The sequence below is a fragment of the Rhinopithecus roxellana genome, chromosome 13 (assembly GCF_007565055.1).
Source record: "Rhinopithecus roxellana isolate Shanxi Qingling chromosome 13, ASM756505v1, whole genome shotgun sequence".
Lineage (NCBI taxonomy): Eukaryota > Metazoa > Chordata > Mammalia > Primates > Cercopithecidae > Rhinopithecus > Rhinopithecus roxellana.
In genome coordinates this window covers 18933216-18948705 of record NC_044561.1, presented here as the reverse complement: position 1 = coordinate 18948705, position 15490 = coordinate 18933216, and the positions used below count along the sequence as shown (strand labels likewise).

General features: G+C 46.3%; 1 protein-coding gene and 1 pseudogene across 1 annotated transcript; both read right to left on the bottom strand.

Annotated features, from left to right (window-relative positions):
• Window positions 1-643: 643 nt before the first annotated feature.
• Window positions 644-13715, bottom strand: YWHAH (tyrosine 3-monooxygenase/tryptophan 5-monooxygenase activation protein eta). Its single transcript, XM_030914851.1, has 2 exons — window positions 13343-13715; window positions 644-2107 (listed from the first exon to the last, which is right to left on the bottom strand). The coding sequence occupies exons 1-2, from the start codon at window positions 13427-13429 to the stop codon at window positions 1454-1456; spliced, it is 741 nt and encodes a 246-aa protein (XP_030770711.1). The 5' UTR covers window positions 13430-13715; the 3' UTR covers window positions 644-1453.
• On the bottom strand, window positions 4745-4836 carry LOC115893090 (annotated as a pseudogene).
• Window positions 13716-15490: the final 1775 nt, after the last annotated feature.

The following is a 15490-nucleotide window of genomic DNA, read 5'->3' as shown; positions in this document are numbered from 1 at the left end:
CTTACCTAACAAACATGTTCATTCCTAGGTGCCACTCTGGAGGTGATAAAAATTGTGAGACGCAGGAAACCACCTCCCTCAAGTACAGTCGGCCAGTGATGCCGAGTCTCAAGAGAGACACCTTGGGAGCAAGCAAGTATTTAAGGGGTAGGTTAGGCTTTTTCTTTTAACTCAGTGAGGTTTGCTTTTCTATTTTAAAGAATACTAACCATTTAACAATAATCACTAAAGATTTCAGGGATGCAAGTTGTGCCCCTAATATTTTATTACATTAAGAAAATTTGAGGACATGTATAAGCTCAGTATTTACCTTCAGTGTTAAATACACTCTCAAGTTAAACAGAGACCACAACCTTTCAGAGGTGCTATACTGTGGAAGACTGCATTTTGTTCTGTGAGGCTCATTAAAAAGTACCAGTTTTCAGGCAAATTGATCAGAGAGACTATGTTAGCTGGGTTCACAGAAAACTATTTAAAATCTATGAATCCTATGTGTGTGCTGCAAAATATGTAATGAAATCAGAGGACAGGAAAACTTGGATAAAGTACTACAAATGCTTCCATGTTTGACAGATTCAAACCGCAATTTGTGACTGGCTAGACAGTACCTTGAGAGGGGAAAAATCAAGACCGCACACAGAGATAATATCCCCAAAGCAGCATTTATTTACCCATTGAATTCCAAAACATTTATTTTAGAAGTCTGGCATTTCATAATCACCCATCTTGATTGACATGGGCTGACACACATGGCGCTGTCAGGATACACAAGGACAATAGCCAAAGAGTTACAAAAAATAAATCCATGATTCTTAAACAATCGCAACCAAAAAAAAAAAAGTTACAAGTATCAAAACTTTTAGATGCATTGCATTGAAAAGAAGGTTTGTGCACGTCATAATTTAAAGAGGCAAAAACAAGGCGCTACTGAAACCTCACGTTAAACAGTTTATTATAAAGCTGATGGAAAGGAGCAAGTTGTCTCTCTGTATCAGCTTCCCTTAACAGTTTTCCATTAGTCGAAGAAAGAGGTGAGAGGGGTGAATTCATTTTTGCATGCACAAGATGTACTGCTTAAAGAAACACTATCAGCTTGTTTTAAATGGATCTTTTAAACATCAACTGTAGCCTGTGTTGGCTAATTCTTTCTAATCTCCCCCATTACTTTCGCCTAGATTTCCCATACATCAATAGGCATAGTAAAATGCCTCATCAGAACACACTTCTCCACACAATTCAAAAAGGGAGCTCCTGTGGGCTCAAAGCAACCATCAGTCCAGCAATGCCCATGATTCATCTGAAACTGCTTCCCAAGAGACAGGAGGGCAGATCTGAGTAGCTGTGCTGCCGATACAGATAGGTTTAGCACTAGATATTTAGTGATTGTGGCAAGGAAGAATCGGTGATGATGGGGGTGGTGGGTGAAGGAAGGGCCAGGGGACCTGAAGGATCTTCAGTTGCCTTCTCCTGCTTCTTCATCCTGCTGGTCGCTCGTCCAGAGGGTGAGGTTGTCTCGCAGCAACTGCATGATGAGCGTGGAGTCCTTATAGGAATCCTCGTTTAGTGTGTCCAGCTCAGCTATGGCATCATCGAAGGCTTGTTTGGCTAAGAGGCAGGCTTGCTCGGGTGCATTCTGGATCTCATAGTAGAACACGGAGAAGTTGAGGGCCAGGCCCAGCCGGATGGGGTGCGTGGGCTGCATCTGCTCTTTGCTGATTTCAAAGGCTTCCTTGTAGGCAGCTTCAGAAGCTTCGACCACACTGTTTTTCTTCTCCCCAGAAGCGACCTCTGCTAAGTAGCGGTAGTAATCACCTTTCATTTTCAGGTAAAACACCTTGCTCTCATACTGGAAATCATTGCAGTTCTTGATCAGGAACTTGTCAAGCAGAGACAGGACATCATTGCAAACTGTCTCCAGTTCCTTCTCAATCTTCTCCCGGTAAGCTTTCACTTTCTCCAATTTCTTTTCGTTTCCATCAGCCATGGTTTTCTGCTCAATGCTGCTAATGACCCTCCAGGAAGATCGCCTGGCACCAACCACATTCTTGTAGGCCACAGAGAGGAGATTTCGATCTTCATTGGAGAGAGGTTCATTCAGCTCTGTCACCTGCAAAACCCCAAAAAGATAAACATTGAAAGAAAAATCTGAAAATCTTGGCAAGAAGCCTTCCCCTCAACATAATCAACAATCCTTCTCAAGAACAGGATTATGAACAAGTCAGTCACTCTGGAGAATAAAAACCACCCATAGACAAAACCAATATAGACATGAATCCTATGTGAAGAAAAGACTGTAGTCTAATAGAAGAGGTAAATACTTGGCACCCAAAACAGAAAATCAGAGGGGCTTGAGAAATTCATAAATGAGGTGTCATCAGATGTTGCTTTCATGTTGGTAGAGGAATGGGACTCAGGATAATTATGAAAAGGTTGTACAGCAGCAGTACACAATGGTGAAGAAGAAAACCTCAAGCAGCTACTCTGCAAAAGATACTCTGAATAGGCCAGGCGCGGTGGCTTATGCCTGTCATCTCAGCACTTCAGGAGGCCAAGGTGGGCAGATCATGAGGTGGTACCATGATGGTAACAGATTGATACCATCCTGGCCAACATAGTGAAACCCCATCTCTACTAAAGATACAAAAATTAGCCAGGGGTGGTGGGGTACGCTTGTAGTCCCAGCTGCTTGGGAGGCTGAGGCAGGAGAATCGCTTGAACCCAGAGGTTGCAGCGAGCCAAGATTGTGCCACTGCACTCCAGCCTAGCAACAGAGCGAGCCTCTGTCTCAAAAAAAAAAAAAAAAAAAAATCAGAATAGTAAGATCATGCGGTCTCTTTGTCAGATGTTCAAAGACGACAGACTGGAAGTGTTCCAGACTCTGCTTCCAGCTTTACATTTTGGGAAGAACCAACCCCTCCTCAAATACACATTAGGTGGGGCTCCACAGATCAGATGAACATCACACAGATCCAGTGGCCAGAGCTTCGCCCTGTGTGGCCACACATGGAACCCTGATACTCCCAGCCCTCTCCCAAACCAAAATGAAAAAGCATTCATTAGTGACATGAAAGTGGCCCCAGCTCCTGGTGAAAAGAAGCACAGCTACTCAGCAGCAAGCTGTACTCTGACCTACCTCACAGGAAACTCTGGTCATCAAGGATGGAAGCATCAATTATTTTAAGTGGAAGAGTTAAATTTCACAAGCTTTAACTTCCCTTCGTTCTCCCTGATGCCAGCTGCAATTGAACTAGCTATGCAGTTAGTACGAAGAGCATTATTAGACTTTGCAGTGGGTTAAACTGTGTCCCCCGCCAAAGGATATGCTGAAGTTCTGACCCCAGGCACCTGTGAATGTGACCTTATTTGGAAATAAGGTCTTTGCAGATGTAATTAGTTAAGATGAAGTCATACTGGATATTAGGGTGTGCCCTAAGTGCAATTACAGGTGTCCTTATAAGGATAGTGAGATCTGGACACACACACAGGAAGAATGCCATGTGACAGTGGAGGCAAAGACTGGAGTGATGCATCTACAAGCCAAGGAACACCAAGGGTTGCCAGAAGTCACCAGAAGCTGGGAGAGTGCCTAGGAAGGATTCTTCCCTAGAGCCTTCAGAGGGAATGTGGCCTGCCTACACCTCACTTTCAAACTTCTAGCGTCCAGAACTACGAGAGAATAAATTTATTATTTTAAGCTATCCAGTTTGTCGTACTAGGTTCAGCAACCCCTAGAAAACTGTTTAACAGAGTTTCCTAACAGAGTTTCTAACAGAGTTGGTCTGGGCCCAAGCATAGAAAATGACTTGCTAAATTGACCCAGGACATTTCACAAGCCCTTAAAAGATAGTGCGTCGTCTATAAAGTAGAGGGATTCCTTAATATGACCTACTGGTAAAGGTCTTTAATTTTATTAAATCAGTCTCTGCTTATACAAAAGGTCTTTAATTTTAACACTGAAAAAAAAAAAAAAAAAAAAGGAAAGCAAAGCATTTAGGAAACCATAAAACACTAAACAAAAAAGGTATTACTTAAACGAATCTGTAAGGACAGAACCTCCAACAGAGGGAAAAAGCCAAGTTCAATGGGGAAAGTTATCAATAGCATATTCAAACAGATACACTTAAAATGAATTGAGAAGACTGAGCAGTGGAGTATCAGAAATCCTGAACAATGATGGTTTATTTGGGGAATTAGTGGTTCAAGGACATGGAGCAGCAAGTGTAATCATTATTACATGTAAAAATCAGAAAACTTGTGCCAAGTTCTTACAAAGTAAAACAAGCAACTGTCTGAGTCCTCCCTACCTCCAAGCCCCAGACAAAATAAAAGTACCAGCTCACTCTTAATTTCTCCATTTCCCTGTCCCCAGAACCCCTACTCTTCTGCTACAAACACAGGATTAAGTCTCTCCTTTGCCTACCTATCAACCAAACCCCACTTCTTTCTTCAGTGTGGTCTTTGGCTAACAGCTATCCTGACCATTCCCAGGGGTGCCACCTCCACTCCGGTCAAGCCAGGGTTCTCATTAATCATCCTCATATTCATTAGTAGTCTCCATACCTCTCACTGTGATCTGCTCCAGTCTACCATGAATCTAAAATCAACGCTCCCCTTAAATCACGTTGAACACCTGTAACCCCACTAGTTTCCTCCTCTAGTTAAGTGCCTTTAAACACTTACATACATTTTCTTATGGAAAATAGAGACTTTGTAAATATTTAATAACTTAGTCTTTTTCTCCCCACATCAGAGGGTCATGTGTCTACATTGTAACAAGGTTTGAGGGTGGCACATCTCACACATACATGTCATCACACTTATGAATTACAAAAAGATGAATAACTACTTAGTCTTTTAAGGGAGCAACACTTCTAAATCAAAATTCCATCCCAAATATTCTGATACATTTCAGAATGCTTGAATCCTCTAGAATGACTTGCATTTCTAGAGCAACATTTAATAAAGCATGAGACAACAACAGAATTTGGAGAGCTCCTTTGATCTTGTAATAATTAAATCCAACTAAGGCCATTTGGCATTAAAATGCAAATATCCATAGGAGTCACAATATACTTCCTCCTGTGACTAACAAAACTGCTTCTGTGAAACTGGCAAAGATACACCAAGGTAACTTCCCAGAGTATGTCATTTAAAGAGAGTGCATATCTGAAATACATGTATGTATGAGTGCTTGCATAACACAAAAGACAGTATAATTATTAAACCCAAGACATCTGGAGTTTAGTCTGAGCTAGCTATGTGACCTTAAACAAATCACAACCTTTTTGGACATCAAAGGTAAAATAAGCAAGATTAGCCCAAATGATCTCCAAGGCCTCCTTCAGCTCCAACATTCCATGATTTCATTTTTCCTGTGCACCAATAAAAGGTATGGCACAGCATGATGAAGTTGATCCTACTAACGTGAAGTTTGGGTGTATCTGTAAGAATATTCTTTCTCCATCAGGAATGAACTGCCAAAAAGACTACTGGTCAGTATTTATGACACCTTCACAAGAAAAATCATTTACTGGGAGTAGTAGTGTTTATGTAACAATCATCTGGTTGCCTGCCAGTCTGAATGAATCACTATCAGCATTAGCTGAGGGTGACTAACATATCTCAGCAAGCAAATATTGTTCCTCATACCCCAGCCAGGGCCTAACTAGGAAATAACTGGATATATTTAAATATAGTATTTTTTAATACTCTGGGTTATAATTCAGTTGACAAAAGGAAACATGAAATGAAAATGGCTTACTGCTTGAACAGATAACTAAAGAAAACTGAGTTTTTCCCAGACTGGAAAATTATAGACCCATGTAAAATCAGATGGTCCATTAAAACAAAAAGATTTATAGCCAATCTTGATAGATGATACTTAGAACCAGTTCCCAACACTTCAAATACCAAAATGCAGGCGCCAGGAGAACTAATGAAAAGCTCAGTCATAAACTGTACTAAGAGGAGCAAACACTGGGTGGCAACACAGTAATGGATGCTCTCCAGGTCCCAGCCATGCCACCTAAGACCATCTGCAAAACCTAATGAAATGATTTATTGCATCTCTACAAATCAGGAACATGAAGCAAAAATAAGACATACAATTTTGGAGACAGGCCTAGACAATAGTTTTCAGCCTTCTTTCCACTCTTTAACACCAAGATTACGACAGTCATTTCTGCCACATGGCACCTTCCCTCAGTGTAGCCACACTGGGCACTGAGTCTTCACCTGGCCACAAACCAGGGGGTTTGCCACCTCTGCTCACAGCCTCTCTGCTTTCTAGGTGTCCTGCTTGCCTTCCCACCCTCTGTAATTCTACTTACACCCTTCCTGAATGACAAACTTAAACTGATGGGCTCTTCCCATGCACAAAGGCCCTCCTCTCCATTTATTTTAAGGACTGGACTCCCTGCCAGCTAGTTTTACTAACGTCCTGACCAAACAGCCTTTGGCTACACCTAGTCCCCACCCCAGGGCACTCATTTTACATTTTCTCTGCTCCAGGACTACCCAACATTGCTAAATGTCAAAAATGACCTGGCCTGCTGATCATTCACTTATCTTCCTATGACACTATTCGTTTACCCAAAAACCCCTACGGGCCTCCTCCCACTACTCACAAGGCAAACAACTATGTGTGTGTGAGTAAAAACAGATCCACCACCAAAAATAGTACGGGGACTATTGAGGAAAATTTAAAGTTTTTAATCTTGGAAACACCCAACATCAAAAGTAACATTGAGCAAACAAAATGCCACCCCCAAGCTGCCAGGCCATACCTGTGTAAGTTAGGGGTAATGTTACCTCACTCAAATATGCTGCCATCCTTCACAGCTCCACATATGCTATGGGTTCATCCTTTATAGTCACCCCCATCAACCAGCTTGCTTTTGATATGAATAAGTAAATGATTCTCACGATTAAGTAAACATAACCACATCATAAAATCTTTAAGCTTCTTTGGAAGAAGTATGTGTGTACGTGTGTATGTGTTAAAAGTGAACTTGAGGAGCCGGGCATGGTGGCTCACACCTGTAATCCCAGCACTTTGGGAGGCCAAGGCAGGTGGATCACTTGAGGCCAGGGAGTATGACACCAACCCAGTCAACATAGAAACCCCGTCTCTACTAAAAATACAAAAATTAGCCAGGCAAGGTGGCGTGCGCCTGTAATCCCAGCTACTTGGGTGGGACATGACAATTGCTTTAACCCGGGAGGTGGAGGTTGCAATGAGCCAAGATTGTGCCACTGCACTCCAGCTTGGAGGACAGAGCAAGACTCTGTCTCAAAAAAAAAAAAAAAAAAAAAAAAAAAGCAAGCTAGTGGGATGAAAACTTGCTGAGCTCTTTCCCAAGTTTATGCTTAGGAAGTGAGGATCTTGCCTGGCCTGGCCCCAAGCTGGCAAGATATCCACCAACAGACCAAGTCCTACGGGCCACTGTGCAAGAACATCGCCAGCCAGCGTCACGCTGAGCCCCTTATCCTCATCAGGATGAGGCTGCAATTCTGTAAGGCCACTAATAGGCTAAACTTCAAGCTCAGAGCAGGCAAGTCCAGGTAAGTTACATCCACTCTAAGCTAAATTTTAGTCAAATAAAACAGCTGCCCTTGTTTAGTCACGAGACTGCCTTTGCCTTGCTTTTGACATAACTGAACATTTTCATGGGGACTGGCAAGGATTAAATACAATAGCATCTGAATGGCATTACTGCATGCTACTGTCCCTAGAGGCATCAGAATTGAAGGCTTCAGAAACTGTGCCAGGTTCGGATCATTGGAAATGCCAACACTCACCACCGCAGAAGGGAATGCCACTGCAGCGAGGAGTAGGGTGGGAGGAGCACCAAAATGCTGGGGCAGAAGACAAGCTGCCTCCACTTGGGACACTAGGAGGAATTTTACCAGCAACCTAGAGACAGAAATTTTGGGGCCTGCATAAAAATATACTAAAGGGTGCAGGGAGAAAAATACATTAAAGGCAATATGGAGCAACAACTGGTGTCAAGAATATGAAATAATTTCTTAAAATACCCCAAATAAAATGTAACATAGTCCTGCACATCTTAACTCAGGAGAAACTCAAATTCAATACTTTGTTAAGAAAAAAAAAAAAAAAAAAAAAACGCTGGGCACAGAGGCTCACGCCTGTAATCCCAGCACTTTGGGAGGCCGAGGCAGGCAGATCACAAGGTCAGATCGAGACCATCCTGGCTAACATGGTGAAACCCTGTCTCTACTAAAAAATACAGAAGGCCGGGCGAGGTGGCTCACACCCATAATCTCAGCACTTTGGGAGGCCGAGGCGGGCGGATCACGAAGTCAGGAGATCGAGACCATCCTGGCTAACATGGTGAAAGCCCGTCTCTACTAAAAATACAAAAAATTAGCCAGGCATTGTGGCGGGCGCCTGTAGTCCCAGCTACTAGGGAGGCTGAGGCAGAATGGCGTGAACCCGGGAGGCGGAGCTTACAGTGAGCCAAGATTGCGCCACTGCACTCCAGCCTGGGAAACGAGCAAAACTCTCAAAAAAAAAAGTAAAGTAAGTTCTATAAACTTGCTAAATGTAACACACATTTAAAAAAAAAAAAAAAAAAAAAACACATTTGGGGTACCCTCTCCAAAACCGTATTTCTGGAAAAGTGGGACACTGTAGTCTGTCACTAATATAAAATCCCAAAGACCAACTAAAGAAAATCCCCAGCTCACGCCTGTAATCCCAGCACTTTGGGAGGCCGAGGCAGGCAGATCACGAGGTCAGGAGATCGAGACCATCCTGGCTAACACGGTGAAACCCCGTCTCCACTAAAACTACAAAAAATTAGCCAGGCATGGTGGCGGGCGCCTGTAGTCCCAGCTACTTGGGAGGCTGAGGCAGGAGAGTGGCGTGAACCCAGGAGGTGGAGGTTGCAGTGAGCTGAGATCCCGCCACCGCACTCCAGCCTGGGCGACAGAGCGAGACTCCATCTCAAAAACAAAGAAAATCCGCATCAAAGAAAATACAATTTTTGGTTTAAGGGAGTCAGTTCTGGCCTGTGGAAGTTCTTCTGGGGATAATTCAGGGACCCAAACCCACATGGGGACCACAGTTCCTACTTCAGAGCAAGAAAGCCATGTAAGCTGTTGGCCCACCTGAAAGACCCTTTAAATTCAAACTATTACCAGAATAATCCAGGGCCTTCTTCCCTCCTCAAAGACGATTACATTTTAAATGCCTAGTTAGTGGGAAACATAGCTCCCTAGTTTTTACATATTTCAAACTATAGTATCAATGTGGCTCTAAGATTTCATACTCGTTGGGTGTGATAGCTCACTCCTGTAATCCTAGCACTTTGATAGGCTGAGGCAGGAGGATTACTTGAGGCCAGGAGTTTGAAACCAACCTGGACACCATATAGAGACCTGTCTATACAATTTAAAAATTAGCTGGGCGTGGTGGCATGCATCTGTCGTCACAGCTGCTCAGGAGGATCACTTGAGCCCAGGAGCTCAAGGCTACAGCGAGTTATGATAGTCCCATGACTGCACTCCAACCTGGGCGACAGAACGAGACCACCTCTTTTTTTTTTTTTTTTTTTTTTTTTTTTTGAGACGGAGTCTCGCTCTGTCGCCCGGGCTGGAGTGCAGTGGCCGGATCTCAGCTCACTGCAAGCTCCGCCTCCCGGGTTTACGCCATTCTCCTGCCTCAGCCTCCCGAGTAGCTGGGACTACAGGCGCCCGCCACCTCACCCGGCTAGTTTTTTGTATTTTTTAGTAGAGACGGGGTTTCACCATGTTAGCCAGGATGGTCTCGATCTTCTGACCTCGTGATCCGCCCGTCTCGGCCTCCCAAAGCGCTGGGATTACAGGCTTGAGCCACCGCGCCCGGCCGAGACCACCTCTTAAAAAAAAAAAAAAAAAAAAAAAAAATCATACTAATCACAATTTTGGTACGCCTCAAAATCTTCCTACTGTGACACTGATCTGTCTCACCTGGGGCAGTCAGCTGTGCACTTTTACACAGCACCTGCTCATTTCCCCACTTCCCAGAATCTCACAGCTGTTGCAACAACAGCCTTTTGCCAGTGGCTGGGCCAAGTGCCCTTCGTCTCCGACTCCTGTTTCCTTGAACTGTAGTTTTGCTTCCTGCACTTAAGATTTCTATATATATATTCTGCAAGTACTTCAAATGTGTTTCTCCCCATTTGCTATCAACACTGTAATCAACTGATTTATCAGTGTTAAAACACCATGCTATTCCAGTAATTTTTATATTTGATAACTTCACAATTACCACCTATGTTTTAATATAAAATAGATTACTTAGGGCCATAAGACATGATGAAATTATGTCTATGAATATCCACCAGAAATCTATCTGGTTATTTTCCCTCTTTCCTTAAATCTCTTAGTTTTCTGGACTCACATTTAATCCCACTTCCAGTTATCAAACGGTAATTACAGAGACTACAAATTGGGTAAGGTCATTTAAAGCCTAGCCTAGAAAGGACTTAGGTTCTAGAATCTTTTACAATGTTTCTTCCCACTATTACACTCTATGCAAGCTGGTAGGTATAAGATAAAGAGAACTTGAAGACACTCCTTTATGCTTCACTTCAGAAACATTTCTTGCTTCTTCAAATTACGGAGAGAAGCAGGGAAGAGAAGTTCTCAACAGGTTTGAGACAAGACCATTGTTTCCAATATGCACGATTTTTCTTCAAGCTTACCAACACTGTCCTCCAGGTGACGCTGGTAGAATAAGAACATCAATCATTACAGGAAGGCAATATTATCAGGTGAGCATTTTAATTATGAAGGAAACAGAAAGCAAGTTAGAAGACCAAAGGCAAAACTGACTTGTTAATAACATCACTAGTTTTATACTTCAGAGAACCTAAAGCCAAGATTAAGTTTCAAGGTTACAGAGTGGTGGCATCAGAACATATCCTCAACACAGGTGTCCTGCTCCATCCTCCCTACAACAGGCTACTTACCTCCACAGCCCTGAAGAAAGCCCAGGTAAACCCAGAGGGTTACTGAAATTTACACCCTTTCCAAAAGAGATTAATAAAATAGAGACTGAGTCATCCCAGTAACATTAAGAATTTAATCTACAAACACCAATTTAGCAGGGAAAGTGACCCCTGCCAGTCCTTTCCAACATATTATTTTTCTTTTAAAGAAAATATTTATAAGCACAATATATTACATTTAGATGATGGAGGAGAAATGGTTTATCACAATTCTGAGATGGCAGAATTAAAGCTTGGATTGACTCTTCAATGCTGGCTGGCTTTTCCAACTCATTATTTCAAATATAGATATTATAGATTCCTTTGGTTTACAAAAGGCTACCTTAACCCTCCAGAGAAGATCTATGGACACTAGTAGCTAGCTGCAGGAAAGCATTTTACAAGCCTACTAGAAAGCCAATCTTTTTCTCTACTCAAACTAGATTTCGTTCTGGTAACATCTCTCCATTCTTGCCTTTTTCCCCCATTTCAAGTTGCCTCAGGTTTCTCATTGTTCCAGAACGCACCTTCTAGCCATTTTTCCTTCACCTCCATTCCCCTTCCTTTAAACCTTGTCCCTCCTTTCTTTTCACCACATTTATTTCCCAAAGGGCTCCTAACACTGCAGTCTTTAGGTCTCACTTAGAGGGTGAGCAACCACTTCATGAAAACGTGTGGCGAGGCCTCATCCTGCATAACCCCAGCACCACTCAGTAACTGGGGAGGCGAGTTTTAAGTGTGACCTGCTGTGGACAGAGGCAGCTTTATCCCAAAGAAAATTAAGGTTCAGGATCCCTTCCAAGGAAATGCATTCAGTCAGTCCCATTTCTGTACAATATGCAAAAATTATATTTTAGATTTTATTTTAAAGGACTCCCTGAATTAAATGAAGTTCAGCCTCCAGACCTAGACGGCCCCCCCGGTTTGGAAGAAAACCTCCTGCCTCACCAAAACAGCATGCTAATAGTGCTGAAGTCAAGATGACCAACACATCAACATATGGGCAACGGTGTTGCTGGTCTCCAAACACACCTAGTTGTGTGTAACAAGGACACCACAGGAAAGGCAACTCTTCAAGTACCTTTCTTACCTGAACTATCCTAAATATTAGCCCCAACTACATATTTCGTCTGACATTAACGTCAAAAGCCTTCAAATGGAGCTTTCCAAATGACTTAAGATTTTAGGGAGCCTTTGTATTTGCAGTTTTTTCGGAACTCCCTCCAAAAGGCCAGCAAAGGATACATTTACTACAGTCATGGGCAGTAATTCTCAGACTTAAGCCAGCTAAAAATCGCCTGTGAGAGCTGGTTACAATGCAGATGTGAGTCTCACCCCCGAATTTCTGAATCTATAAGTCTAAGGCGGGGTTCAAGGGGATCCTCCCAGGTCTCAGGAGGTTGTACACTGAACATAGCAGGATGCTGGCCGCAGTTGTAGTTCTATCACTGTGTGACCTTGACACAGGGAGAGGAAATACTCATTTAGAGAAAACGTAAAATAACGTGAAGAGAGAGTGAGATGGTAACCGGAACTCAGAAATGCAGGTGGTGTGTGATCCACGATATTTTGCTAGGGTGTGGCTGGGCACGACTCCTCCACCGGAGAAGAAGCTGCAGAATCGATTTATGAGGGTCTCGGGAATGCAAAGGTACACAGATTCGTCTCACCTAGAAGTCACGTTTCATTTTAATCTCCAGACAGACAGCGCAGCAGCAAACCTGGGGCTGTGGAATGGGCCCCACACCCTCCGCCCCCTCTCCCGCCCTCGTCCACGCCTAGACTGTACGAAAGGGGGCTTCGCACACAAAGCCAGACCCCCAGGAGTGGGAAGATGAAACCAGAACAATTCGAACAAGCAGAGCAAAACAGATCGGAATTACAGACTTCAGGTCGTAGCAGAGAAAACCAGCTGAGACAGGGCGCCACTCACTAGGTGATTCTTTATTCCAAGTTGGGGAACGGAGGAAGACGAGAGGGGGAGCCCCCGGGTCCGGTGAAACGCTCTAGGAGGAGGAATGCGGCTCCTTCACGTCCCCTAGGGCACCCTTTGCCCCCGCCCGGGATCCGAACTAAGATGTGGCGACCCCGGCCCGCCCGCCCCCAACGGGGCTGCCTCCGCGACCCCGAGCTGCACCCTCCCGGATCCCCCACCCCGGGCCCAGCCTCAGGAAGTGGCGGGGCGCCCAGCGGGAGCGGGAAGCGCGGGCTAAGGGCGGGCGGCCACGCCCAGCCGGGTCGTGGGGTCGCCCATGGCCGGGAGGGGAACGCCGCCCGCGGCCATCCCCGTCCCTCCCCAACGCCAGGCCTCCCCGGCCAGCCGCCCGGGCTCCCGGCGCGCTCACCGCCTTCATGGCGGAGGCCATGTCGTCGTAGCGCTCCGCCTGCTCGGCCAGCCGCGCCCGCTGCAGCAGCTGCTCCCGGTCCCCCATGTCGCTCGCGGCTCGGCCTCGCTTGGCGCCTCACACCGCTGGCTCGCTTGCCCGCCCGCCGGTCAGTCCGCTCCCCGGTCGCCGCGGAGGCCGCCGCCGCGCACGCGCACTGGCTCGCCGGCCGAACCGGAGGCTGCAGGCTGCAGGCTGCAGGCAGCGCCGCCGCTCGCGCCCTCTCGCTGGCTAGTCCCGCGCGTTGTGGCTCGCGCCGCGGACACCGCCGAGGGAGGAGAGGCGGTCGCGTTGGGGGATGGGAGGACGAGACGACGCCTGCGCAGTGAGAGTGGCCAGGCCGAGCGGCGGGAGTGGGAGGGGGGTAGGGCGGGCCGGCCCTAACGGTCTATTTCAAGGTGACGTCACCTACTATAAATAGCCACCGCCGCCGCCGCCCCGCCTGAAAGCCGCGCAGGCGCTCTGCGAGTGCTGCATTTTACCGCCGCAGAGATGGAGGTGGAGAAGGGAAAGCCAGGCAGGAGACTGCGGAGCCGGAGGAGGGGGCGCCGTGATGGCGGCTGCACTGGCAGTGCATTGTCATAGCGCCACCCTGAAACGCACCACTCCAACCACGTTAGCGATCTGGCTTGAGAAGGGCCCCAAAAGCAAGCAAACCTACCCGCGGAGGAGCCGGGAGGCCGCGTTCCCCGAGGGGCGGGTCAGCCCAGCCCCGCCCAGCCCCAGCCGTCCCGCCCGCCCCGAGCCCTGCCTGTCCGTTGGTTCTGTTGGGCCACACCTGTGCTTGGGTCTGCACTGGTCCGGGCAGGATCGAGTCCGACCCTCGGGGACAGCCCCGCCACACACACAGACACACGCAGTCGCACACGTCCTGAGACATAGCCTTGGGCAGGCTTGTTCCTTCCACCAGAGGAGGGGACTGGATGACCAGGCTAAGACAAGTAATATTCAGGACACATTAGGAGCCAGCCCAGGACTAGTCCCCTACGAGCATTCTCCTCTTTAATCCTAACTACCCTGCCCACGGTGGACACAGCTGGTCTCCCCATATTTAAAATGTGGAACCTGAGGAAAAGCAAGGTTAGTGACTTGCTCAAGGTTACACAGCCTATTAAGTGGTGGGGCCAGGATCTGAGTCCAAACCCAGGCTGGACTTTCTCCTGTGGCAAAGAGCTGGGGTGGCCCAACTGGCTGGTCACTGAGCCCCTCCCAATCCTGGCTGGCATTGGATACTGAGGGTTCCTTGTGCCAGGCCCCGGGCTGGGCTGCTCGACAAGCTAGGAAAATAATGCTTAAAACAAGGCCCCAACTGACTTCCAGCATGCCAAAGATAGTGTAGGAGAAGGGGCCTTGGGCTCGCTGAGAATTTACTGAGCATCTACTGCATGTGCAGCCCGCAGGGATAAGCTGGATCTTGGAGTAGTCAGGAAAGAGATTAAGGCCTGGGGTACAGCATGGTCAAAGGCTTGGCCATGACCTGGGAGATGGTGAGAAGAGAGGCCTAACAATGGGAAGTGAGATTGGGTAAAACAAGATTACGGAGTGTTTTTTTTTTTTTTTTTTTTTTTTGAGACGGAGTCTTGCTCTGTCGCCCAGGTTGGAGTGCAGTGGCCGGATCTCAGCTCACTGCAAGCTCCGCCTCCCGGGTTCACGCCATTCTCCTGCCTCAGCCTCCCAAGTAGCTGGGACTACAGGCGCCGCCACCTCGCCCGGCTAGTTTTTGTATTTTTTAGTAGAGACGGGGTTTCACCGTGTTCACCAGGATGGTCTCGAACTCCTGACCTCGTGATCCGCCCGTCTCGGCCTCCCAAAGTGCTGGGATTACAGGCTTGAGCCACCGCGCCCGGCCGATTACGGAGTGTTTTAAATGCCTGGGTGAAGATTTGAGGCTTCATCCTTAGGTAATTGAGAAGCCATATTTCAGGCCTGGAAGACGTGTTTGAAAGGAGAAGGGAGGGAACTGGAGACTAGGCCTTTTCTGGACTTGTTTTCCATCTGAAGAATTAGACTCAACTGTTTCAAGGACTTTAGAATAGATATCCACATGCTGGAATGTCAGAGCTGGCAGGACCCTTAGAATCACCCCTATCTAACCCCTTGTCCTGAATA

Excerpts from the sequence above, each read along its gene's own strand:
- YWHAH (XM_030914851.1), bottom strand. The coding sequence starts at position 13,429 with ATGGGGGACCGGGAGCAGCTGCTGCAGCGGGCGCGGCTGGCCGAGCAG. Across the intron at positions 2,108-13,342 it reads TGGCCTCCGCCATGAAGGCG|GTGACAGAGCTGAATGAACC; the intron begins GTGAGCGCGCCG and ends GGGGTTTTGCAG.